This window comes from Melospiza melodia, chromosome 1, assembly GCF_035770615.1.
Source record: "Melospiza melodia melodia isolate bMelMel2 chromosome 1, bMelMel2.pri, whole genome shotgun sequence".
In the NCBI taxonomy this organism is placed as follows: Eukaryota; Metazoa; Chordata; class Aves; order Passeriformes; family Passerellidae; genus Melospiza; species Melospiza melodia.
Window position 1 is genome coordinate 113,090,355 of NC_086194.1, and position 26,683 is coordinate 113,117,037.

Here is a 26,683-nt window from a genome sequence, read left to right on the forward strand (position 1 = left end):
ATTCATTTCAGTCAATGTAAATATTTCGAAGGCTGAAGTATGTGTTTGGGAACTCATTACAGGATTCTTGTATCTTGGTAGTGCAATTATTTTAATAATGTAAAATTTGGGAGGGGTTAGTCTTTTAGAAGCTGAAAGGAAATAAACCCTGATGTTCTCAGTAAATGCTCCAACCAGTCTCGTAGGCAAAAACTTTTATTTCATCTGAAAGAATTATTTATATCTTACAAATCTTCTGAGTAACATGCCTAGCAATTTAATTGCTAGTTTGGTTACTCACATGCTGATGTTTCTTTGCATATGTAAATAATCCACCTATTTTAAAATATCATTGCTTAAATAACAGTCTCCCACATCTAGTGTGTACACAATGATTTCAAATTGCTTCCACAAGGATGCAAGGGGGAAGAATAGTTTCTGTAGTAGACATTTCATAAAATGAGTGCACACCAAGCTGAATTTGTATAAGCTGGGGCAGAATTCAGTCTTATGAATTTAGATTGTCCTGGCATTATTCCAGTTTGGGGGGAGAGGATGGAGTCCACAACATCGCTGATGTGGCTGTTGTCATTTAAATGCACAAGGTTTCACAGCATACAGCAGGAAAGCAGAGAGCACATTTGAAGATCATACAAAAAATCAACCAGCTTCTGATTAAGAACACTTTTTTCTTATTGTCTTCCTTTAAATGTAGAAAATAAATATCAAAGGAATGAACAGCCTTACTATGAAGTTGTTACAGGCTCATTAACTGTGTTTACATCAGAAGTAGATGCATTGAAAGGAAAGGGCTTTTTGCCTGTCAGAAGCAAATGAGCTGAATTACTCAGGTCATGTTTTGCACTCCAGCTGAGTTTACCAGTGCAGGCACCGAGGCTTTAACACATGCAGTTCTGACAATGTGTGCCATTACTTGTGAAAACTATTCTTGCACACATTGTTTCCCTGAATCTCAGACCTACTTAAAATAGACATAATGCTCTGGCTGATAGCAATTTCAGTATTTTAAAAGTAATAAGGAAGCACTGCTTAGAAGTTATTTGTGCTGTAACTAACAGTTGCTTACAATGTCTCTAGGCACAAAACCCCATCATCTGTCATTAGCAGACAGTGATTTCCAGTGATGATATCAAAGTACTGGTTATTGAAAGGGAGCTCTTTCTATAGTACACGTCCCTGGACCGTGTTCCCTGCTAGGGAGCCTTATCTCAATACTGACTTCACTGTGCACCTAAGAAAACAACTCAAGCAGAGCTCAGGATGAATTGACCAATCTAAAAACTTCAAAAAGCGGCTTCCCAACCTCAATTTCTGTTCCCCCAAACAGTAGCAGCAGTAGTGTGGGAAGTGTCCTGAAAGGGTGGAGGTAGGACCATGTTCCGAACAGTAAATTATGTGACAATTGTACAATTATATAACAATAACAACACATTAACACTTTTGCATTTAACAATCAAAGCTCCAGAAGCAAAAGGCTTCTTAAGGAGGGTCAGATAACAGGTGTCCACTATAAAAAGCAAGCAAAAGCACTGCCAGCATCTCACCCCATACAGGCTCCACAGCATGTCCCAAACTCTTGAAGAGGCTGAGCAGCTACACTGCAGTGTGGGTGGAAGCAGAAGTTTTGGCACCGGAGAGCAATGCAAGAGTGCAGCTGCCCAAACAGGCGTGGTTTATGTCGTAAGCTCTATCAGGTTCACATTTCCAGCCCTGTCCCCAGCTCTGGGGCTGCCAGCTGGCACTGTCGGTGTGAAGGGACCTCCCTCATTGCTCCTCTGCCGGCCTGGGCCTCACAGCAGCCCTGAGGGACAGCAGCCCGTGGAGGGAGCGGGCCTGGCTGCAGCACTGCCCTCCAGGGAAGCTGTTCAGCTCTCCCACCAGGGCGCTCTGGGCTCCAGGAGAAGCAAAGGCAACATCCTGCAGTAAGTGCTGCTTCACGTGGGAGGCTTCAGGTGCAGAATGCCAGAGCTTGGCTCTTCATCCTGTACAGTGTTCTCAGCACAAGCCAAGGAGCTGAACAGCTATGGAAAATTATTACCCTCCAGTGGCAGTGCTGCAGGGTTGCTGCTTAGACTGTTCAATTCACAACTACACTTTGAGCCAGGTGGGAAGTTTACAAATTAACTGCTTTGCCTGGAAAGGGGAGAAGCTGCTTCCAGTGCTGATGTGATATACACATAACTTTTTTCCACTTTGCTCACTCACATTCTCACCTTTTCTTACAACAGCATGTGCTTCCCTATGTATTATTAAACAGGCAGAGTCAGTCATATCCTGGGGAATAACTGGAAGAGTTTGGGAATCCAGATAAATTAAGGTAAATTTAAAATACTATGAGTGTGAAAGAATGATGGCATTTATTTCCTTTTCTTTGGAGCACTACAGTAAAAGCTCCAGCTTCTCATGGCATTCATGGGAAAGCACTAGGATTTTCCAAGTATCTCTTTGCATTGTCTGCAAGACACTTTGTGCAAATTTGGCATGAAGCACCTGTCACCCACCATTATAGCTGTGAATATAGCTTATCTAATAATTATGTAATTAAAAGTTATCCATATAATTTTCAAAGGACTGATGTCACCGTATCTGAAAAGAGAAATTCTGACACGACTTTTTCAGCCCTCCCAAGGAGCAGAACTGTCATCAAAATTCACACAACTCAGCCTTGTATGTAAAGCATAAGGCTGCAAGTCTGTCATTAGCTCAGTACACTGTTATTCCTGGCCATAATGAATCTATACTTCAGCTGGATTTTTTGGCACTTTGGTGAGAAAGCTCTGGACAGCTGGAAGAGACCTGCTCTATCATTTTTTGTTTTTTTCTTTGTATCAATTTTCCACCTGTGAAGCCCAAAATCCCACCACCAAGTGCAGCTGCAATTCCTGCTACTTTGAAGCCTGCAAGGAGACCAATAGGACCCCCCACCACTCCACCAATGACTGCACCTGCCACAGGCAGAGCTGCCAGCTTGTATTTTGCAGCCTGTAAAGGAAAAAAAAAAAAGTCAGAATACTTGCCTGTGGCGATGTGCATTTTCCCCTCACTGCTCTCGGCAATGACATGAATGCTCAGTGATAAATAAACTTTACAAATTAGTATTTAAAAAAAGTATGACAGAACATGCTAACACCAATTCAAAATCCTGTCTTGTGTATGCAGTTGTGAATCAAGTCCTTTCACATGGTGTGCACACTGGGTGTTACCTGGTCACCATCCTTAAATCAGAAACTGAGGAAATGCTACGATTTTTCAGTGATGGCTCTGACTGCAGCTTTGGGGTTTATTTAGCAACTGACATGGAACAGGATGGCAATGACAGGTTATGATCAGGCTCTTGTTTAATGTTTACGTGATTCTTGTGAACCAGTCACTCACTGCACTTGTCTTTGCAGGTAAAACAAAGTAACCATCAGAATAGTGTTTCAAAGGCCCCCCCAAATTAAATAATTGTATTTTCTAGCAGCCTGGATGTGATAGAAAATTACAAGAGAGATTGATTTTTTTTCCCCTGCTACCTGTGGGTCATTTCTTCTTTATTTCCTTAATTGCTGGTTCCCTCAGCATTAAAGACGGCAGATCAATGGGGTTAATACAGAGGGTGGCTGCGAGGCAGAGCACCATTGATTCACCAGCAGGAGCAGATCCCTACCTTCCCCAAGTTTTTGGTTCCCTCTTCAACATTCGCAGCAGCACTGTTGACATGTTCTTCAATCCTGTCAATCTTCTCCTGCTGGGACTAGATGCAAAGGAATTATGAGTGAGGGAACCTGCTGGGAAGCAGCAGTGAGCCAATACACACCATTTTAATGCCTGTAATCAGGGCCCCACAGCAGCTTTCATCTGCACCCGGCAGCCTTAGTAGTGCTCCATGATTAGCATCTGCTAAACTCTGCTGAAGCTACAGACTAACTTCAAAAAAAATCTAAACTATTAAGTAATAATATGGGGTGGATATTAAACAATGTCTTGCTGCAGTTAGAGAAAACAACTCAAAATGGTTTCTAAATCTTTCCTATAGATAGAGGAATTCAGAGTCCAAAAGGAAAAATAATCCAAAGTAGCCTGTTTTGTTTCCTGCTGAGTCTCACGTTCAAAAAATTTCTATAAAGGGCATTTATAAGATCAGTACTAACTCCAATATACAAAGCTGTATCAAAAAATCTAAGAAGTATTTAATTATGACATTATAGAACAATAACTTTAGAAATAGTGACGGCACAGAAAATACACTTGATGTTACTCTGTATTTTACTGTTTGATTTTACAAAAACATTCCATCCTTTCTCCAAATGCAGTCAGTCAGGTGCCCCTGCAGTCTCTCCCAGGGAACACTGGAGCAGAAGATAAAGGGGTTTGTGGGTTTGTTTGTTCTTATTCTAATCTACGCAGGCTGGTTTATGTCACAAAATAATGAGATGGCTGATGTGCAGCTGAAAATAAAAGGCATTCTGAACTTTTTGCCTCTTTTTCAGTCAGAAACTGCTGAGTACACCAGCTCTGGTATTCATCTACAATGCAGTCCACCCACCTTAAATGCTTGGTATTATATCTAATGATGGTTAAGTGTAAAATCCAGTAAGTCCTGGGAACAGGACCTCTTCCTTTAACCTTTAGAATACTGAATGAACATTTCTGCAGTTCCTCTCCAGTCTAATGGTTCTTACTTGAGTATTTTTGTATCGATGAAGCAGCACATACTCAGCAGAAAAGATAAAAGCTAGGTTATTTATCCCTACTAACCCAACAGCAAGGAGATTAAGAACTCTCCTAGGAGATGAGAATTGTGCATTTAAAGTCCCTATGGCACAGCAAGAACTAAACCAACATTTTGGCACTGTGGTGAGAGCAGAGAAAGGGCATGATAAAAGTGAGGATTTTTCTAGCACTCCTGATTAAGTGAGAAAAGAAACCTGACAAACACACACCCTGTGCAGTAAGAGCTGTCACCACCATTACAATTAGAAATTGTAAAAACTAATAGGACCTGGGTAGAAGTCTGCAATCAGCACAGCAGAGCTTCTGCTGAGGTTCAGCTCGTGCACTGGCAGGAACATTACAGCTGCTCCACTGACAAGAATTTGGGAGCAACTCCCAGCACTAGTGCTGAAAGAGGAGACTGCTGCCTCCTCAAAGTGTCACCTTGGCAGAGCCTGAATCACAGGAGAGATACATCCTCAGCGTTTTTGTCCCCACCCAACCCCACCTAGGAGTTACCCATGCACCCTGTTTTTGTGGGAGACTCTGTAGGACAGAATGCAGAATTAATACTTACACAGACTAAGAGAGAAAACTCAGTCACCAACTGGCTGAGCTCAACCAAGTCCTGCAAATAATAAAAAAAAAATGTTATTCTGTGATAGCTGCTAAAACAAAGAGCACCAACATGGCAGGGAGGGAGTTCCAACATACCCCTTCTAAACTTTCCCAGGACTCAGCTGCATTTTCTTCCTGAGGTATTTCCGGAAGGCAGGAGTAGATCTGGATCAAACTTTGGGAGCCATCCTTCACTTCTGTGTTATATAAAGTTTCTGAATGAGAAACATGATGTTTATAAATAAATGCACTGAACCAGGATGCAGGTGGTGTGCAGAATTTCTCACTCCTGAAGTTCCTCAAGGGTAATCTGACACTTAACCTGATTCAAGCCAAGCAACAGCCCCAAAAATGATCATATAGGGAGATGCCTTACAGCACTACACAGTTTCTTAAAAGGATGTTATTGACAAAGAAATAGATTCATTTCTATCAGCACATTTTCACAACCAGTCCTGACATGATACTAAATTATACTCCTGAATTCAAGGTCATTTCATTCATTTTGTATCGACCAGGCTGAGAAAACTGGGCTTGGGACAAAAACTTTTCATTTATATACAACACATAGGAACACTCCCAAAACTGAACAGACTCATTTTACGATTGATTATTATGCTACTGGTTTGATTTTCAGCCACTGAGAACTAAAAGATGCTGGAGGAAAAAGCTTTCAAAGTAAAAGCAGTGAAACCCAAGTAATGTAGTACCCAGCATTCCAAGCTGGATCATTTGAGTAAATGGTACTGTAAGGATGGCAGACATTTGCAGCTCAGTGCTGTACCCGAGATATTCTCAAGTGTGTTCCTCCCTAAATCACCTGACTGAATGCAGAAGGCATTTGGACAAAGTATGGTGTTAAAAATGGGGAATGACAGACAGTGAGTGGCACTTGGGAGAGCAGATACATGAACAGGCTCACACAGCCCTCCTCCCGTCACTCCAGAGCCACTGCAGAGGGCATGGACATGCCTGTAATTGTGGACAACAAATTGAGGGGCAATAAAAAAAAAAAACAAACAAGTCTGGCTTGTCAATACAAGGACTCAGGAAGAGGCTGGGAGTCTGGAAGGCAGACTGGAGAAGGTGTACATGTAAACACAGTGCAAAAATCATCTCAATTCCAACAGATTCAACTTCTGAAGGGGGATCGCTCCTTCAGCAGGACACTGGTGTTAACGTCCTTGGGAAGGCAGTCCCAAGAGAAAGCTTATTATGGGGAAGGCTGGTTAGATACATCTAACAATACTAAAGTGTAAATATTGTATTAAAATCTTTAGATGCAACGATTGTGCCAAGGTACAATAATAATATTCTATAACTGTTACAACAACAGATATGTCCAATGGAAAACAAATAAATATAATCATATTCTTAAAAAAAAATCAGTGCATGCTCATTCATGGAATTAATTTAAGATAAAATAAAAATTATACATTTTCCTAACATTTGTCCATTTCTCAACATTTTTTATCCCAATATCTCAAAATAGATGAAGGACCCAATCTTCCTACTCTCAGCTCAGTAGAATTCTAACATGAATGAAATTGATATTTACACATAATTACTAAGTGAGCAGAGTAACACGAATGCACTAAGCAATTTGGGGGCTTGACTTGGGCTTGTTTTTCTTTTTAAGTATTTCTGCCCCTTTTCCTTTAAGAATCCAGACACAGAAGGCACTTCATGTTTTACAATCATCACCTGTTCTTCCTGAACATATTTTTGATTAATAACCTCAGATTAATTAAGTTTGCATACTCAGTTCTAAAATATTCCTTTCCCCTTTCAATATAATTAATTCTATATCCAAATGTGTGCATTTTTTGAGAAAACTGTTCAGGCACATACTCTGACATTTATCACGGGTTTTGAGGGTTTTATTTCATTTCAATCCTACACAATCCTATTTCAAAATAAAGTTTCTTCTGCCCAGAAAGGTGTACTCTTCCCTAATCAACCACATGCATGCTAAGTTGGTTAAAACTAAAGTATTCATAATTCAAAAGCAAAATAAAAATCTCACTAAGCAAAGCTGCCTGCTCCCAAGACCTTGCTCTGGTCTGTTCCTAACAATCTATGCCGACCTACTGTAGAAAAGCATATCCTTGAAAGTGTTGTAAAACCAAGGTTTTGCATGACACACATTTCAAAGAAATTAAAACTGTAAGTAGGTTTACATGTTATCGTTTTGTAGTAACTAAAAATCAGTGAGAAAAAATTCCTCATGAAAATTCTTTATTCGCTTTAAAAAAACTAAGGTAAAGAACAGGAAGGGCAAGAGGTGGTCACATTTGGGCTGAAAGTATGAGTAAGAAATTTATATTCACTACTTCACTTTTTATCAAGTCTAACCAATTTTAATAGAATTGAGAATGGAAGTGTCTCTACCAGTTCATTTTTACAGCATCTCCACAGAAATACAATAATACAGAACACCTCTGCAGATTTCACAGAGGAGCCTTACACCTCATTACACTTGAGATAAAAATCTAATGCTCTGGAAGATCCAATATGTTGCTTAAAAGATTTTAGTAATTTTAAGAGTGGAGTCTCACCTTTTGTTAATGTTTGTTTAATATGCAATTAAATTCCATTTCTATTGGCCCTCAGTTGAGGATGGTGAATGGGGGAGGGGACTGTATCATATCACTGACATGCCTTCTAAATGGGAGATTTGAATTTGTAAACTCCTTCCTTCTCTAGCAGATGGGAAGCAACATGCTACAAAGAACGGGCACGTATTGAACTTCCTTTGATTAAGATCAACAGCCAAGATTTGCTTTCAGGACTGCAGCCTCTAAGCACAAAGGAATAGGCAATACACTGTGTCTGGGTTAGCAATTCAACAGGGCTGCTTGCACAGGCAGGCAAACTTGAAAAAAAAAAACTAATTAATTGTATTTAGTTGTCTGTCTGTCTGTTTCACTTTAAATGGGGTGAATTATTTCCACATTCCTAAGTAAACTTGCAGATGCTTGCCATTCCTGTAATATTTTTTCTGTTCTTCCCATCTTCATCATTCTAATAAATTTATTTGTCCTTCTGAAATGCTGTTATTCTCAATATCCTCTGTAGTTCAAAGGTATTTCAGAAACAGTCTTGTACTTCGAAATTAAATTCTAGTTCCCACTTGCTACCTACGTAATTATGTAAAAAACAGAAGCAGTAAGCCAGAACAAAGCCTTTCCAATGAAATATTGGAATGAACTGAGAACAACTGCAGAAAGTCACCAACAGAAGAGATATCCTAAATTTAGTTCTGATCACAACAGAGAACAGCACACAAGGAGACTGAAAGTAATGGCCAATATATATGAAGGGAATCATATATATTGAAATCCATGAAGATATTAGAACAAACTACTGAACAACTAACTACAACATGTTGAAGGTGTTCAAGAGGTTGAGATTTTTATGTCAGAAGCCAATTCAGTTTATTCTGCTGGCCTTGTAAGAGAGAAGTTTTTACAATGGGAGTGGTGAGGCACTGCCACAGGCTGCCCAGAGAAGCTGTGGATGCCCCCATCCCTGGAAGAGTTCAAGGCCAGGTTGGATCTGAGCAGCCTGGTCTGTTGGAGGTGTTCCTGTCTATGGCAGGAGGTTTGGATCTAGATGATGGTCCAAGGGTCCCTTCTAACCCAAGAAGGGATTGTGTCTGATTTATCTCCATGTTCACAAGGTTTTCTGATACTACTGCACATGACATTCTTGAAAGCAAGCCCGGTTGTCAATTCTCTTTTTCTCCCTGCTCAACCACGACGCTCACTGGCTTGTTAATCACACTTGAAAAAAGTTCCTCTAGTTCTGCATGTAGCAACAAGAATGGTCATGAAATCAAATCTGACAGCAGGTTCTTCTACAACAATGCTACTGCCTGAGAATGCTCTTTTGATTTTAGGACACATTAAATGCTCAGATCATTTTAAGTAATATTGCTACTGCAGCAATCAAATTACAGATATGGGAAAGGTTTATTCCTGATGGAACCAACCTTCTCACAGATCATCAGGAGAGAGCACTGGCCAGCACCAGGGCATAACAGAGACTTCTCCTGAAGACAGAATGGTAGAACAAAGACTGAAAGACATTTTATACAGAAAGGAGGGAAGACCAGCAAACATATCCAATTTCTAGCATGTCATGGTATGTTTTCAAAATCCTTTATTTAAATGGATTTATACTCCTTTCTTGTCAGTTACCAAGTTAAAATGTTAAAGGAGGAGATGTTCTTCCTTACCTAGGAACTTGCTTCTCTTTTTCCATATATTTCATCAATGCTGTATTACACTGTCTATCATAAAAAAATCTTCCTGGTATTTCTTCAATTCAATGAAAATGGCCAAAATTATTACTTGCACACAATCAAGTGATTTGCAGGGGGGACAAAAGAAGCCAAGCTACCTTGAAACATAAATGAAAGTATTCTGCTTCCTATAACAGTCCACTATTTCAAGATCCAGGGGTCCAGGACCTTTGCCACAGAAGGCCAAAGATATTTAATTTTTTAAGGTATTTAAGCATTTTCTGCTTATCAAAATTTCAGTCACAGGGCTGGTAAAAGTGTGGTGTAAGGAAAGAAATCTACTTCTTCATTAACAATACTCTTCAACTGAAATCTTATTTGTTTACGCCATTTATATCTGGTTAGAGAAACTGCATACTGGATACAATGACAGAGATACAATAAATACAGAAATTAAATTCTACTACCTTCTCCTAGAGTTGCAGATCTGGTTAAAGAGGCATCCTCCTGTCCTTTGAGTTGCCTTTTAAGTTCTTCTGCAGATTCAGAATGCAGCTGCAGGAAGTCCTTAATGGCAACTGAAGCTTCCTCTTTAATGGGGTTTATCATTCTCTGCAGAACTGGGATGTCTTCCTGCCGCACTCGCAAACACAACTTCTCCATCTCGCGCATGTTGGCACGGAGCTGCTGCAAGAGCATTAAGAGTTATTTTGTAGCTGACTGTGAAAACACCAGATGCCTTCAGTGCCTGGGAAGCACCTATCCTCTTTATAATCAAGGGAGAAACATTTTTGAAGCCATCACCACCACTATTTTGAATTTTTCCAGTTGTCGTTTTTGTACTTTATCCACTTTTCCAAGTCAGTTTGGTTTATTTTGGGTTTCAATTAAAGTATTTAACTAATTAATTAATTAATTGTGTAATCGCTCAAGTTATTTCTGTTTCTCTGGTCAATTTAGGTCTTTGCCAAAATATTTACACAAGTTGCAATAAGTTGCAATAATATCCAAGTAAAGTAAGTGAGTGCTTCTCAAAATTTGCTTTTTCTATAATAGTAAGTGACGATGGTGATCACAGGACCTCACGATACCGTCATTCATAACCCCCAACTACCCTAAATCTTTCATTTTGTGAAGACAACTTCAGGGACAAAGATTACTTTTTTCTTTTATTCTTTTTTTCAGATGAACAACAAATACATTTGTTTGATTGGAATATCAAATTTAATAAAACATGTAAATACTTCTTTAGTCACAAGACTTCTGAGGAGATATAAACTGTTCACAACTAGCAAGAACTGGATGTGTACAGGCCTTTCACATGAGATAAATTTCTTTCTGCATTAAAAATAAAGGGGCTTTTAATTGCCTGGGCTTTAAAAATACACACAAATTTTCTTTTCCTACAAATGAAAAGACAAAATTTACAGTTTAAATTACACCACTTACTGTTTTAGGACAGAGTTTTTATCTAATTATATAAAAAAAAGACAAAAATATATTCTCTGCATTACTTTACAGTGACACAATAAATTCTATTCTTTGTCGCTTATTTACCAATTAATTTGAATACTCTTCTCACAACAGAGCAAGAGAATAGATTGACACCAATGAGTGGTTAGAAATACAAAGGTTTTCCAGAATACAAACCAGGTACAGATCATGCCTTAGAGAGGTAAAACTGACTATCTGGAAAAGCAAGATCTAGATGGAACTAATTTTATTTATATACACTAGTGGAATTAATTGCTTTTAGTATTTATAAAAAAAAAAAAGTAGAAAATATAATTAGAGAAGAAGGAAGGAAATTATTCAACAACCTGTTGCACAAGCTTCCAAAGAAAGAACTATTGATTCGTTAAAATCATGTGGCAAATTACTAAGATTAGATTAGATTATACTGTATGCTTAAATTAAGAGTACTATTAGCCAAATTAGGCTGCATTATTCAAGACTAACCTCAGGTAAAACCACTGATGGACAATTAAAAGAAAGAGAGAGAAAAGAAAAACCCCAACTGTGGAAGACACTGAGCTGAATTAGAAACATGGTAGCCAGTAACTTTCCTCATTCATTCCTCATCTCAGTCTACCTCCTGCTTCCTGCTATCTCCCCCCATGCGAGCCCCTATGTCCCCAGAAAAGGAGAACGTCACCACTTTCATACTGCACCATGTGCCAAAATTCTTGGTTTATAGAATCTTGGAATTTCACTGAAGTAACAAAATGGGGACTATCAAAACACAACACTCAATCATCTAATTTCTAGAACTATATGCAAGGGACTGAGGTTGATCATGCAGTTTTATTTCAGTAAAGAAAATTATTACTATTATCCTGTCTTTGGCAACAATTGGAGAAAAAAAAAAAAGAGGCATGTCAAACAAACAAAAATTAGTGAAACAGTGACAACAATGAGTTTGGGGTGAGATAACAATGGTTCCACAGTAGCTCCTTTTTCTTTTAAAGAAAAAGGAGAATTTTGCAGTTGAAATTGACTTAAAATGCAGTTCTGCTTGGGATCTGTACCATGGCAGCTGCTGCTGGGGCAAATCACAAGTTTGTGCAGGGACCAACACAACACAACTGGCTGATGGGAGTTCGCACAGATCCTGAACAGAGGCTTAAAGAGGTATGAAGTACTCACCCTAAGCAATGATCCAGATAATAAATAATAAATAAATAAATAATAAATAATAAATAAACCAGATCCTCACTTCCACTGCTCATTATTACCTTGCTAATCAAAGAGAAATATTTCTATGCAAGAAGATGGAGGAATCAGATGATGATATTAGCCAATTTAGTGAAATTTAATTTTAGGAGCTCTTCCTTTGTGGTATTGTAGGGAGGACTTGTGTTCCACTTACTGTCAAAACAGAAGGTGAATGGATTCAGCCTAGCAGGAAAGTTCAGCCCTGCTGTGAGGAGTCACATCCCAGGAGCTCACCAGGGTGGAACATCACAAATGTTATGGATATGCAAATGACTCTGACTTCTTCTCATAATAATTTTAATGGCACTGAGTTTAATTTCTAGGTAGAGCATGAAAGTGTATCACTTTCATCTCAACTGTTTGCACTTTTAAAACCAAGATTATTTAGCAAGGAAGGTAATAAAAAATTCTCTTTTCATTTGTGGAGACTTCCAAGATTTGCACTCTCCAAATTCAGCCCAAAAGACACAGAATTTTTCTTTATAACAACTGCAATTTTAGTCCATTAACTTCCAAAATCAAACAAGAATCTTTGTTTCAAATGGCTTTCTCACAAAAACTGCAGGAAAATAGAACTGGTGAAAACCTTGGGAAGTTATCCCTTCAATGCATGATCCACTGTCCCTATATTATTCCTGTCAGTTGTTTATCTAATCTGGTCTTAAAAGGACTTCTGCACGAAGAGCTACAACCTTCTTCATACCTCACTGCCAGAATTCAGCATACTATAGCATTTCCTTATGTCTAACAGAAATCTCTCTGGCCTCAGCTTAAACCAGGTATTTCTAATCCTCTCTGTGCAAAATAGGGAAAGACAAGCCCTGTCCTCTTTGCAACCATGCTCTCCATGTTTGCAGACAGACAGCATGATGCTCTTGGACGCTCTTTGGGCAAAATAAGTGATTTCTTGATCTTCACCACAAGTCCTGTTCTCTCAATTTCTGACTGCATTCAGTGGTCTCTCCCTATTCACTTCATGCCTTCCTTGGAAGTGTGGTGCCCAAACTGGACTATTCTGCCTGGGATCCTATTACTGCTGACTGAAGAGACTGTAGGAGAGACCACACTGACTGCCCTCCTGCTTATATATCTCACTAAGTTATCTGGCTTTTCTGGACCACTACCACACAATCAGTCAGTTCACTTCTACTCCATGTCCCTCAAGTCTTAAAAAATTCTTGGCCTAGGTCAAAGGAACTCTGAGTTTAAGGACATCTTTACCCTGCAGATGGCCACAGGCTGCAATAATGCTCTGATTTTACATGATCCTTCACTGAAACCACAAAGAACCTCCTGCAGAAATGAAGTTTTCTACACTACTCCTCATGCCCTCTCAGCTTATCTACACAGTACGCCAGAGAGGAGCATTTTAGAAATGTTACAGAAGACCTGAGCCATACAGGACCTTGAGCCAACAACCTGAGGTTTGAAGATTTATGCAAAAAAGAGCTGATCAGAAACCACCTTTAACTTGTAAACCATTTTCAGCTGAACTAGAAACCATAAAAGTGAAAAAGAAAAAATAGATTAACATTCCTCAAGCAGCTTTCCAGGTTAGAGTAATACAGTGGAGAGACTATGTCAGCCTAAATATGTTTTTCAGAACAGAGTCTCTTTTTGTGGGCTGAATAAAGACTAAAGCCAGACTGTTCATCCACTGCATTTTTCTTTTTTTTTTCTTTTTTTGTTTAATGTCTTATTTCCTCTCTAGTACCTGTGGCTTTTCTCTTCCTCTCACCACCAAAATGATCAGGGCAGTCCTTAGATGTTACAACAAAATACTGCCATTTCATTGAAATTAGCTTAAACCTTGAAGTAATTAATTGTGTGGTACAGTCAGCATGTATGCAGACAAAGCCTAGAAAACTTCAAATTCATTCAGGCCCTAACATTTTAAGAAGTCCATGGACTGTCCCTAAAAATGAAAATATACAAGAGCACGTTCAGAAAAACTAATACATGATACACAAGAGCTATTTTCTCAACATTTTTGAAAGGGTCTCTTCATGCCCTGAGCAAGATTTATCTGTTTTCTTCACCATCCTTTATAGAAGTTTTTAATGTGTCACCCAGTCACTTGAAGGGAGAGCAACAGATTTACACTCATCTATACTTCTATTATAATTTTGACCATCATCAAAATTACAACAGAAGTAATTATTCTGGGTAAACTGAAAATTCAGAAAAATGGCTAATTATGTGCACATGGATTAAATGTAGAATGGCTGTGCATATATTTGTCTAAAACCTGTGGCGGATGCCTTGGGTCAATATTGACTTAGGGATTCCTAATGTATTTTTACAACATCTAATTTTGAGAGCAAAGTGTGTGCTGCAGAGAACATTTGGTATCACAATAATTAATCTGATTTCTTTGCAAACAAACAGATCACAAGTCCATCAGTAAACATTTAAACAGCTTACGGCAAACACATTCTACATGTCATATAATTTATTATCGAGTACTCCAGACTCCTAACTATTTAATTAAAACAAAGAGCCAGTCTGCTCTTCTTGCATGGACCCAGATACTTATTCTGCTCTCTGGGTATCAGAATGTGAACCACTTTAATGCATCTAGATCTGTATCCAGAGCTAGAAGCAATAAGCATTAAATAAAACCTAAGAAAATTTACTTTGACTGTAAAAACATCAAGCTTTAGATTCAAGACAAATACAAATGTTTCTTGAGAAATATAAGCAGTTTTCTTATTAAAACACTTAAAATATCTAAAAATAACATCTTAAACACAATTATTTTTTCTGTAATTATTGACAGATTTTTGTCTTGCTAAATAAATGATACTGGTAACTTAAAGTTACAAGAGAAGCCTTTCCCACAACTCAGAGATGAAAACAGATTAGAGAACAGACACAAGCAAATACATACTTACTATACCACACCTGTTAAAATGACGTTGTTTTAACAGAACTTCCACCTTTGGAAGCCTCTTTGAATATGAAGAATAAACTTGTATTAAAATTTCAAAAGTACTCAGTGAAAAATTAAAATATATTCAAACCTCCAATGAGCAGGAATATTAACTGGATTTTATGTGTCACATCGTATCATCTACACTAAAGAAAAAGCTCACTATTCTTCAAAAAAGACATGTAACTCCAGCTCTGCCTACTATCTAATTCTGTTGTTCAGTCAGGATTAAGTTCTTCTTTCTGAGGTGAGCTGGTTTTGGTGGTGGTTTTTTTTTTTTTCATTTTTAGTTTATTCTAATTTCCCACAAGAGTCAGTAAGACACTGAAACAAACATGGAAATTCACAGTGTTAGAATTGTGAGCAATGGTTTATGACTAGGCCACCTGTGCTGGCAAATCCTGCTTGTCCATGGGCAGTGTAGGTCATTTACAGTAGCAAAGACAGGTCCCTCTGAACCACACCTGAGAAACCCACACAAGATGCCTCTCCTGGCCAACACACATCTGTCCTTAGAACACTGGCATGCAGCTGTTACAGACACCAGGTGCTACACCTGCCTCAGCAAACTTTGTGCTGCAGATGTGGTCCTTGATGTGGTCCTTCTGTCTGATAATCTACTTTGCCTGTGTGCTATTTAGCTGATGTTTGGCTGAGTTTCTGCATAATTTTCATCAAGACATTATGTATTTTTAGAAAGAGTGTATAGTTCCCTGTGTGCTGAGTTATGGATTATTATGGGTGAAGTCACTGAGATGATGCCTGTGCTGACAAATGTGCTGGTATTTCCTCCCTTGATGATATCATGTACCTAACAACAGATGTGCACATCTAACTAGTAGTCCAGATGTTCTCTGTCTGAAATCATGCTTTAAAATTAGCAGTATCCCTTATTGCAAGAGCTGTCTTCTAATTTAATAACGTAAGAGGAAAGTTTGCAAAAGATCACAGTCTCCAAACTTTTGCTTTTTCAAGAACACGGAAACATTTCTGACCATTTTTGCCTCATAGGACACAATTAGGAAATCCCTAACTTTTAAATGAAGTGAAACTGTGTGCTTGCTTGTCAAACCCACCTGTGAAGTGTACGTCTCCCTGAAGGCCCACCCCTGAGGTGTCCAGAACTATGTCTGTAATTCAACCCCATCAGCAGCACAGCCACTTTCATATCCTTACCTGAACTGTTCGTCCTGCGTTGATGTGCTCTTCGTGCAGTCTGTCCCAGAGCCTGCATCTCTGATACTAAAACAGAGGAAAAGGACTTCTCAGAATTGCTATTTTTACCAACTGGCTATGCAGAAAAAAAGCCACCTCTGGTAAATTATCACTTTAATTTTCCAAAACTGAAAGTTGAGTCATAAATAGTTCCACTGCAAAATTAGAGAGGTAAATAGCAATGTATTTTGTGAAAAATTTTGTACAATATATTTTACTGAATTACAGACAACCAGTATCAGTATCAGTTTTTAACATCCAAGTGATATTGCATCCTGACACTGCTGTGGCATAAATCATTTGGTGGGCAGTAAAACAAACAGCAGAAAAAGAAGGAAGTTGTGGAATAGTGGATAAACAGTACTGGTCATGAAGGACAGTACAGGACAATGAAGTATCTGATACTACTGACATGGAAAATGGCATTCATTACACAATGCTGCTGTCTACATTTACACTGAACATTTCTATATAGTTACAAACACAGCTAGAAGAACCATCAGGCCAGATCTGGCACCTCCATGAGGCTCCACTAACTTTAGTGGGAAACTATCCATACAGTACTTCCCATGGGACAGAGACCAGAACAACTATTACATTAGCAGAGAGCAAGTTTGGCAAAAGAACTGCATATTATCACATATCAACCCTTCCATCAATCAAACAAATCAGTGCCTGCTACAGGCAGTTGACACAAATAATACAGAGACTTCAGCATGAAAAAGAGTAAAAAAGTAATAGAAGTAGAAGCTGTGATTCCTGGAATGTGTACTGAAACTATCAAAGAATGTATTTACCACATTGGATATTAGAATATTTATTTAATTATTTAGATAAAAAGGCAAAATATTTACCATGATTTCTAAGGTATTTTTATGTAAAATCTAATTCCTCAATTTCTTAATAACCTTTGTTACCAATAAAAAACTTTATCTATAGCCTCTATCTTTCCATAATTATTTTCATAATTTTAGATACCACAGCAATAAGGATCATAAGTTACTCAGCTTCCTAAAATACAAGGAGAAATCTAAAGTTACTACTTATTTTCAAAGCAAAAAGTTCTTTCATGTTAGGACTTTGTAGTGCTATGGAAGATAAAAGGTTTAGTGTTCAGCAAAGTCAGATTAACGTAATTCTTCCAGGAAACTGAATAATAATAACATCTGAATAAATTGCTATGCCATTAAAATTACTGCCAGTGTTCTTTAAAATAAAATGGACAGAAAGCCCTGTGTCAACAGTAGATCTTCCAATTTAGTCAAAGAGTACTGAAACAGGAATTTCTGAGGTTCTAGGGAAAAATCACCTATTTGACTTCAGCTGACTGTAATACATTGTCCAAACAACTAATAATAAAATATCCTGTTACCAGTTAAGAAAAATTCCTTTACTGCTCTTCATAATTTCTTCTAGAGATGCTCAGCACATTCATCTGCTTAATATATTGTTTTATTACTTTGCTTCAAAACTCAGAATATGCTAGTGACGAGCCCAAAGAATCCAATGACTTAACACACTGACATTCACATGGTCAGAGAATTCCTCCTTGTTGACTTCTCTTTGTCATGCCACACAAAGTAGGCCACACTCCTGGACAGTGCTCACCCTGGTGCCTCAAGGACAGTAAAGCTTGAGAAGAGATGGTATTGACATTATTTCTTGTGGAAACTGGTGCTGTTCAGCCTGGAGGAGAGAAGGTTGTGTGGAGACCTCACTGCAGCCCTCCAGTATCTGAAGGGGGCCTACCAGAAAGCCAGAGAAAGAAACTTCACCAAGAGCTGTAGTGATAGGACAAGGAGCAATGGGTACAAATTGCAAGGGGGGAAATTTAGGTTAGGGATTAGGAAGGAATCTTTTACTCTGAGGGGGGTGAGACACTGGAACAGGTTGCCTGGGAAGGTCATGGATGCCCAATCCCTGGCAGTGTTCAAAGCCTTGGGCCTAATGGAAGGTGCTCCTGCCCATGGCAGTGGGGCTGGGACTAGATGATCTCTAAGGTCCATTCCAACCCCTTAACATTCTATGATCTTATCCTGAACAAATACATGTAAAACTAAGGGAAGTCCAGGAAGTAAAAACAGCTATGGAATCCTAACCTCTCATGTCAGGTCCAGGGAGAGACATAAAAATGGGGCTGGAACAGCTCTCCTATGAAGAAAGGCTGAGAAAGTTGGGATTGAGCCTTGGAGAAGGCTCTTGAGAGACCCTATTGCAGCCTTTCCATAAAGAAAGAGGGCTTTGGAGAAAGACAAAGACTTTTTACTAAGGCCTGTAGTGACTGCGTAAGGGGCAATGCTTTTAAATGTTTAGAGGGTAAGCTGAGACTAGACATAAGAATTTTTTTTCTGATGGGGGTGGTGAGGAAGTAGAACAGGTTGCCCAGAGAAGTTGTAAATGTCCCAGGCCTGGAAGGCCTATGTTGGATGGGCTTTGAGCAACCTGATGTAATGAAATGTGTTCCCACCCCATGGCAGGGGGTTGGACTGGATGATCTTAAAGTTTCTCTTCCAACCCAAATCACTCTATTGTCCCATATTTCTGTGCTATTTAATCATAATTGTGCTATAGCCAAATAGTTTGCATTCCACAACAAAAATATAAAACATTAGGTTACTCTCAGACACTCCATCTCTTTTGCTCTATGAATATTCTCTTGAGAGCCCTCTTTAGAAAGAAACTTTCATGCTTCTGCTTTGGATCCCTTCCACCTCTCCTTGAAAGTATCCAGTGGACATGGAGAGAACTCAGAAGTTTGTCATAGTATCTCCTGCTAAAAGCTCTTCAATAAATGTCTTACACAAACATCCACACTCGGATAAGACTGCAGGAAGATTCAGATACCCTAATTTCTCATTTTGTGTCACCTTGACATATATTCCCACCACAACAATGGTTCCCAGCCAAAGGTAAAAAATGTTTCACACAGCATCTTTTAAAACAGGTACAAGAAATGAAACTGAAACAATTAAATGAAATTTTTCTCTCTTGAAAGCAAGAGAGAGTGTCTTACAGCACTTTTTTTTTTTTGAAAGGATTGTTGCATATCACCAACAAAGTCTAGGGCAGTAAGCCAAACAAAATCTCCACCTTCCTGTACTACTACAGGAAGTGTAGTACCAATGTACTGCCAAGTCAATTGCTGCTATCTAACAGAGACTTAGAGACATCTGTACCTCTTTTGGATACACATTTATTCCCTCTTGGAGTGAAAGGCCATCCAATCCATGGAATGTGCTATAGAAAACAAGAATTTTCAGAGGGAAAACGTAGAAAGAAAGAAGAATTCCAGAGAACTTATTTCTTAAGGCTATAGCTTTTAAGTTTTCCAAAATGGTCATATAGAAAGTTGGACTCTCATATAGTTGAGAAGCAATGATGATGAATTTATGGCAGCCACTTCCTCTGGAAAGGTGTATTCAAGTTCAAATTTCATTATATATTGATTTTATAGTTTCTTCAAACAGTGATTTAGGAGATTAATTGTTTGGACTATCTCTGGAACCTAAGGTTTAAATCAATATTCATGAAATGAGGTTAGAGATATTGGCTTCATCATAAGTAAATAATGTTGCTGCTCTAAGCAATTGGACATAATTAGTGATTTTTGCTTAAAAGTAGCCTGTAAAATAAACAGAATCAGATTCTATAAAATTATCCTTTTACCTCTAGGGATGTTTGGTTTGCATGGCTGAAAGTTAATTTTACAAAAACTATTGAAGAGAAAATCATCATGACAGCTCACAAAAGTAGTGTAACACATTCATTATGGCTAAAATTCATGTAAAAGATATAATATATGAACTATCATACAAGTATTTCCACCAAACTACTGCTAACATTCGTGTTTACTACAAATGTAAAGGCCTTTGTGCACACAATTACAAATATAGAACTTTCATCTATAGCCAAATTTGAATCAAAGCATTTTGTCATCAACCTCTCATCAAAAACTCTACGTAATCTTTCAGTGAGACTGCTTCTATACTGCAAAAATAACTACATTAGTAAAAAGTGAACACTAACCTTCTCAATATTTATTTGGTGTTTTCTTAACCTTTCCAAATCTGTTGGAATTGCCACTTTAATGAATTTCTGAATTGCAGGTTCGATTCGGCGGAGTTTAACTTTTTCCTCATCTTCAAACATCCTAAAAGCAGCTTTCAAGCCAACAGTTGTCCAATATATCTTCACCAAGGTAAAAACCCCTAAAAACCAAAAAAAAAAAAAATTAAACAAGAAAGTTAAACCTGAATCATTTTTTAAAGGAATCAAAATAAGATAAATCTGTCTTTCTGATAACCACGTATCCCCCAAAACCAAATTAAGCAGTATTAATATCTGGATGTTTGCATTTAAATGTATTACCTTTACTTATTTGCAGGCTTTGGGGATAATTTTTCATAAAACTTAACACTAACAAGAAGAAAAAAAGCAGCTAAGTAATTAAGGCAGAGGCAAATGTTTTACAGCATAATGATACATAAAAAGGTTTGGTAAAAACCTTCAAATTAGATGCTTTGATGGATCAGAATTCGCATATTGCCAATTCTCATTCAGAATCATCCTAAAATTTGTAAAACGTGTCCTGAAAACACACCAGAATATAATTTTGGAATTCCATTTCCTGGTAATGTTAAGAGCTCCTGAATGAAGATTTGCACTCCAAATTGCATATGTTCCCTGCCGACAATGACTAAGGCACCACCTAACAAGGGGTATAAATAGGCTGCTGAAATATTTGCAGGACCAGTAGGCACATAAGCAGCCTGAATTCTGTTCCCTGCATAGTGTAAAACATAATTTTTGTGTTTCACTTCTCCAAAAGAGGTGTGTATTGTTACATGTAATAGCATTTATCTACAGAGCATAGGAGTAACATAAAAGAATTCCATCACGCTGCATGCGCACAAGGGGAAAGAAGACATGTAAGAAAAAGTTTTGTCACAAGTCTCAGTAAAAAGACACATGCTAACTTGGTTATATGGAAGTACCTGAAGTACATCAGCTACCATATCAGAAAGCTTTCCCAATTTTCCTCTTTTGGCAATAAACTGATATAAAGTAATTAACCCAGCATATTCTTCCTGGTACAGGTGAGGCACAGCAGAACATTACAGGTTAAAAAACATTCCTGTTTTTCCCACAGCCAAACATATTATCAACAGTGAAATTAGACATCACTTTTCCCACATCTGCCAAGGGTGTGAAAACGCAGAGGGAGGGTGTTGGTGTTTTTGTGAGAGCTGTGATTCCTGCAGGCAGGAGAACATGGGGCAGACTCCAGCTGATGGCACTGGGTCTTTGCTCAGTGCTCAGCCCCAGCCCTCTGGTGCAGGCTGCAGGGAGCACACCTACAAACCTGCTCCAAACTCAAAGCAGCCAAGTGGGAAGCATCCTCCAGCAAGAAAGGGAAAGCACTTCTGGTACAGGGAGGAAGATGGTTGCAAATAAAACAACGCTGCATTTTTCAGAAGAACAGAATGCTAACAGGAGACTCTCCTCCTTTGATCTATCCCAATCAACAAAGAAATTGAAAACTGTGGAAAGCTGAATGCTTACTGAGAGTAGACCAAGTTAGGTGAAGTCAATCTTTAAGGTTTCAATGACACATCTTTTCTTTTTCCAGAACCTCAAAAGGAAATTATTTCATCAACTGACTTTGCAGTCATTGCTAAATCATACCCACTTCAAATTATAAAGACACACTATCAAGTGGTTTTACAAATTCCCTTCTAACCCAAGGCATTTAATAATAACCTTCAAATAAACATGCAGTGGATGGGTGACCTCACACTTTTCAGGTTGCAAAAAGAACTTTATACCTTTTGCATTGATTCACTCTTTTCACCATTCCAAAAACAGCAGTTTAAATGCAAGCTGATAAAAAATACATTCTATTATACCTTGGTCACTACAGTCCCTAACTTGTGAAAGAGGCACTCATAGATCACAGATGAACTCTATTCTGAGTCTAGAACTGAGTTTTTTTTTTTATAATGTCCAAAAGATAAGAAGCATCATACTCCAAACTGCAGTACTTCCTCCTCAAACAGACATTTAATTTCCTGGCAGCTTATACACTAGTCCATGAGTTTATGAGCTAGAATTAATTAAAAATTGGTTCCCTAAAGATATTTAATAGCCATGTCATGCTTCTCCTTAATACGGAATCATCTTGAAGAAGTGTTGATGCAAATTCTTCAAATGTGTAACACAACATGAACTCCCAGAAACACACAGCCCATTCTGCCTTAGAAGAAATATAGCAGAGAGTAAGTGAAATTAACAATAACTTTGTCCTTAACCTTTCATGACATCTGGAGATTGATGAGAGTCAAAACTGATAGTTTAGATGACTTACAGTCTGGAGCACTGTGAAAGCACAGTTGATGTAAACAATGGCCATGTGCCTTGGGTAGATGATCTGAATTCTGCATTTTGAAGACTTGGCTGCATGCAGAGCTCTGGCTAATAATTTTCTTCTCATTAAGAATTTCCTGACAGTAAAGTAACTTCCATGACAGTGTCTACTCTAAAGACACTGCTGCCTAAAATTCACTGTGTAACAAATTTGAAAAACTAAGAAAGAAATATAAAAACTCCTTACATTCTCATCAGGTCTCCTGATTAATTTTCTTTCAAATAGTACAGTAGCTTCTGCAACAAAAATTCTAAGCCATAAATTATCAATGCAATGTCTTCCTTTTTTTTAACATTCATAAAATATTAACATTAAATTAAAAAAATTGATGTTATGCATTTCTGCTTGTTGCTGATGCAACTTCAAGGAAACCTTCCATACTTTACATGATTTGTGTTCTCCTAAACATGATTTTTAATAACTGATTTCTGTAGCAATAATGTCTGTTCCTTCAGCAATCACAGAGTAACAGGACAGTTTAGGTTGGCAGGGATTTTCACATGCCATCCAGTACAAGCTGAATCAGATGTCATTGCACAGACCCTTGTCCAGTAAAGTTCTAGCACCTCCATGGATGGACATTCCTCACTCACTAGAGCCCTTCCTTCAGTGTTTGACTATTGTCCAGGCTAAAAACAAACAAACAGACAAAACCACAACCATGAAGACCTTCCCTGTAGCTAAACCAGCTTGCGTCCAGTGCTGCTCATCCCACTGTCACACACCTCCAAGAGCAGCCTGGCTCTACAGCTCCTACCCACGAGAGCAAGACCTCCCCTTCCTCCACCTTCTCTTAAGGCTGAACAAACCCTTCTCTCTTCCTCCTAGAATGCCACGTGCTCCAGCCCCCGAACCACCACAGCACCAGGGTCCTTTCCTGTAAGGCTGCCCTCCATCAAGTGTTCCCAACCTGTTCTAGGTGCAGGCTTTCTTACTGCCTCTGCTGGAATTTCTGAGGTTTCTGTCTGCCCATATCTCCATCCCGTCAGGATTCCTCTGAGTAGCAGCCCTGTCTGGCCCATGGACCAAGTGAAAACACTGCACTCAGCTTCAGCTTCTTAGGGAGGTGAGTTGCCTCTGTCCTTGGATATGAGTATCAGTGACTGAAATAACTCTAACCCAGAAGTGATCAAGACTGAGATGCAGAATAACTTTCAGTCAACTAGGTAAATAAAAAAGACATATCCAAAGCAGGCTGTAGCAGCACAAGTCACATAGCTGCAGTCAACCAGAAGTAAAATTCTTCCAGGTATGGTAACATACTTGTTACTTGCTATGAATTTCAGAAATTGCTGCTAACACACTTCAAACGTTAATACTTGTGAACTTTTGCTTGTTAACACTCATGAACTTTCATTAAACTGCTTATTGTTCTCCCCTGAAACCCAGTACAATACACAACAAACCTCAGGAGTTCTGCTTGCCCAGGGAAACACAATGTAATTCACTGATTTGATTTTAATTCACTCACAACACTTTAGACAACCACTGCCACTACAAAAAGTACCTCCAGCATAAATGCCTTGTTGATAAGGGTTGAAAGGCCAAGAAGTTTTTCCCTGTAAATAAAATTAACTGGAATATAAGGATGTACAACAGCTTTCTACTTAGGGTGACCTGAAACATTTCCTAGAGTGGTACTGGCCCCACGACTGCAGTGATGCTATTGCTCACTTGGCCAAGGCCTGTAGTTAGTGAGGAACACACTCCTCTGGTAGGCTACAGACAAACTGCACTCTGGGACTAAATTACATCTTTTACTTTTTGTCTCTAAAATGAATCAAAATAAAAGAACTTTGTTAGGCTGAAATAAGGCACAGTCACCAGCCCCAGCGTGTTCACAAAGTAACATGAAACTGCTTAGTGCAATAAACAGACATGTGTGGGATCCCCCACAGAACACCCACAATCAGCAGCGGTACAGGTCAGGCTGTGGCTCCCAGTAGATCTGTGCTCTTGTGGATCACCTGGCAACACAAACTTGATCCAGGCAAGGCGAGGGCACATGACTGCATTTTGAGAATTCAGAGCAGACAACAGGCATTTTGTCTTGGATTTGTATGTTTAAGCCAGCTGCAGAAGGGCAGAAAATACCTAATGACTAACACATGAGCACCTTTTGCACAAAGCTGAACTGGTGGAGCGAGTCTGCAGTGGGCTGACGCCTGCCACGAGAGGCCACAACAGCTCAACCTGCAATCAGAGCCCTAATACTCAACTCTCACTATTAACAGAACTTCACCTCTGGTCTCACCCCAGAACCATACAATCAATTAGGTTGGAAAAGACCTTCGGAATCATCAGCTCCAACCTGTCAACACCACCCTGTCAACTAACCACGGCACTGAGTGCCACAGCCAGTCTTTCCTCAAATACCCCCAGGGACAGTGACTCCACCACCTTCCTGGACAGCCCACTCCAATGTCTAATTAACCTTTATGAAGAAATTCTTCCTGACATCCAACCTAAACCTCGCCTGTTGCAGCATAAGATCAACAGGTTCTGGAGGCCTACCCTGCCTGCAACCGTGCCCTGGAAAAGCAAGGCGTGTGTGAAAAAAGGAAAAGCATGAAAAATAAAGACAGCCTTCAAGTCTTACATAAAGGCTTCAAGCAGACTAAACTACTTCTTTTTTTCCTGACTTATAGTTTTAAAAGCCTGGGCAATGCCAGGCTTAACAATTTGTCACGCTGCAAAGAATAAGTAAACAAGTAAACAAGACAATCCAAACTGGTGTGACACGTTCTGTCACGATCAACACCCCACAGCCCGACCGCGGGGGAACCTCGGGCCCGGCCGCTGCTGGGGGCACGTGCCTCCGGCCGGTCACCCCCAGCCCCTCCGCCGGGTCGGGCCGGGCCGGGAGCAGGACGAGCCCCCGCCGCTCCGCCACCGGCCCCGGGTCGGGCTGGGCAGGGCCGGGGTCAGCGGCGGCCGCCGCGGCCTGGCCGAGGGCCCGGCCCCGGGAGTCGCGGGGGGAGCCCGGCGCTCGCTCCGCGCTGAAGCTCTCACCGGCCCCGTGGCTCGGCAGGGCCCAGCCCAGGGCTCACCGTGCGCTCGCCAGGCCCCGGCTCGGCCCTTCTCTTCCCTTCGCCTCGCTGGCACGGGGAGCGAAAGCGAAAGCGGAGCCGCCCCAGCCCCGCTGCCCGCTGGTCCCCGCTCCCTCCGCCCCCGCCCGCCCCCGGTCCCTCAGCCCCTCACCCCCTCACCATGGGGCGGCCGTGTGGCGGGCGCTGAGCGCGGGCGGCGGCGGCGGCCTCGGGACGCTGGGCGGGAGCCGGCGCTGGGCTCCCCCTCCGCCGCGGGGCGCGGCCCAGCCCCCGCCCGCCACACGCACACCCCCTCCGCCGCCCCCGGGCCATCCTCCACGGGGCTGTTCCCCTTCGGGAACCACCGGCCGGGGGCGGGAAGGGGTCGGAGACGAGGAGGAAGAGGAAGAGAAGGAGGCGGAGAAGCTGTCCTGGCCACGGAGGGGGTACCGGGAGTCTGGGATCAGGCTTGTCGGGAGGGAAAAGTTGATTTTTTTCTTCTAAAAGAGACCCAAAGATTCCCGACAAAATTTTAAGAGCTTTTTATAGAATGATAAAGTGTTCTTAGCTAGAAGAGACCCACAAGGGTGATGGAGTCCAGCTCCCGGCCCTGCACAGGACCATCCATCCCCAAGAGCGCCCGTGTGCCCGAGAGCGATGTCCGGACGCTCCTGGAGCTCTGTCAGCCTTGGTGCTGGGATCGCTTCCCTGGGGAGCCTGTTCGAGGGCCCAAACACCATCTGAGTGGAGAACCTTTTCTTGATATCCTGCCTAAACCTCCCCTGACAACTTCAGGCCATTCCACTAAT

The 26,683-nt window shown here is 40.1% G+C and overlaps 1 protein-coding gene across 3 annotated transcripts; it reads right to left on the reverse strand.

The window, feature by feature from the left end:
• Nucleotides 1–179: 179 nt before the first annotated feature.
• Nucleotides 180–26,105, reverse strand: STX17 (syntaxin 17). 3 transcript variants are annotated; one of them, XM_063164733.1, is made up of 8 exons: nt 26,055–26,105; nt 20,448–20,629; nt 16,383–16,448; nt 10,027–10,243; nt 5,410–5,528; nt 5,273–5,323; nt 3,650–3,736; nt 180–2,982 (listed from the first exon to the last, which is right to left on the reverse strand). In XM_063164733.1, the coding sequence occupies exons 2-8, from the start codon at nt 20,568–20,570 to the stop codon at nt 2,743–2,745; spliced, it is 903 nt and encodes a 300-aa protein (XP_063020803.1). In that variant the 5' UTR covers nt 20,571–20,629; nt 26,055–26,105; the 3' UTR covers nt 180–2,742. The 3 variants fall into 3 exon arrangements, with proteins under 3 accessions (XP_063020803.1, XP_063020781.1, XP_063020792.1); XM_063164711.1 differs by having other exon boundaries at nt 10,027–10,246; XM_063164722.1 differs by lacking the exon at nt 26,055–26,105 and adding an exon at nt 25,896–25,990 and having other exon boundaries at nt 10,027–10,246.
• Nucleotides 26,106–26,683: the final 578 nt, after the last annotated feature.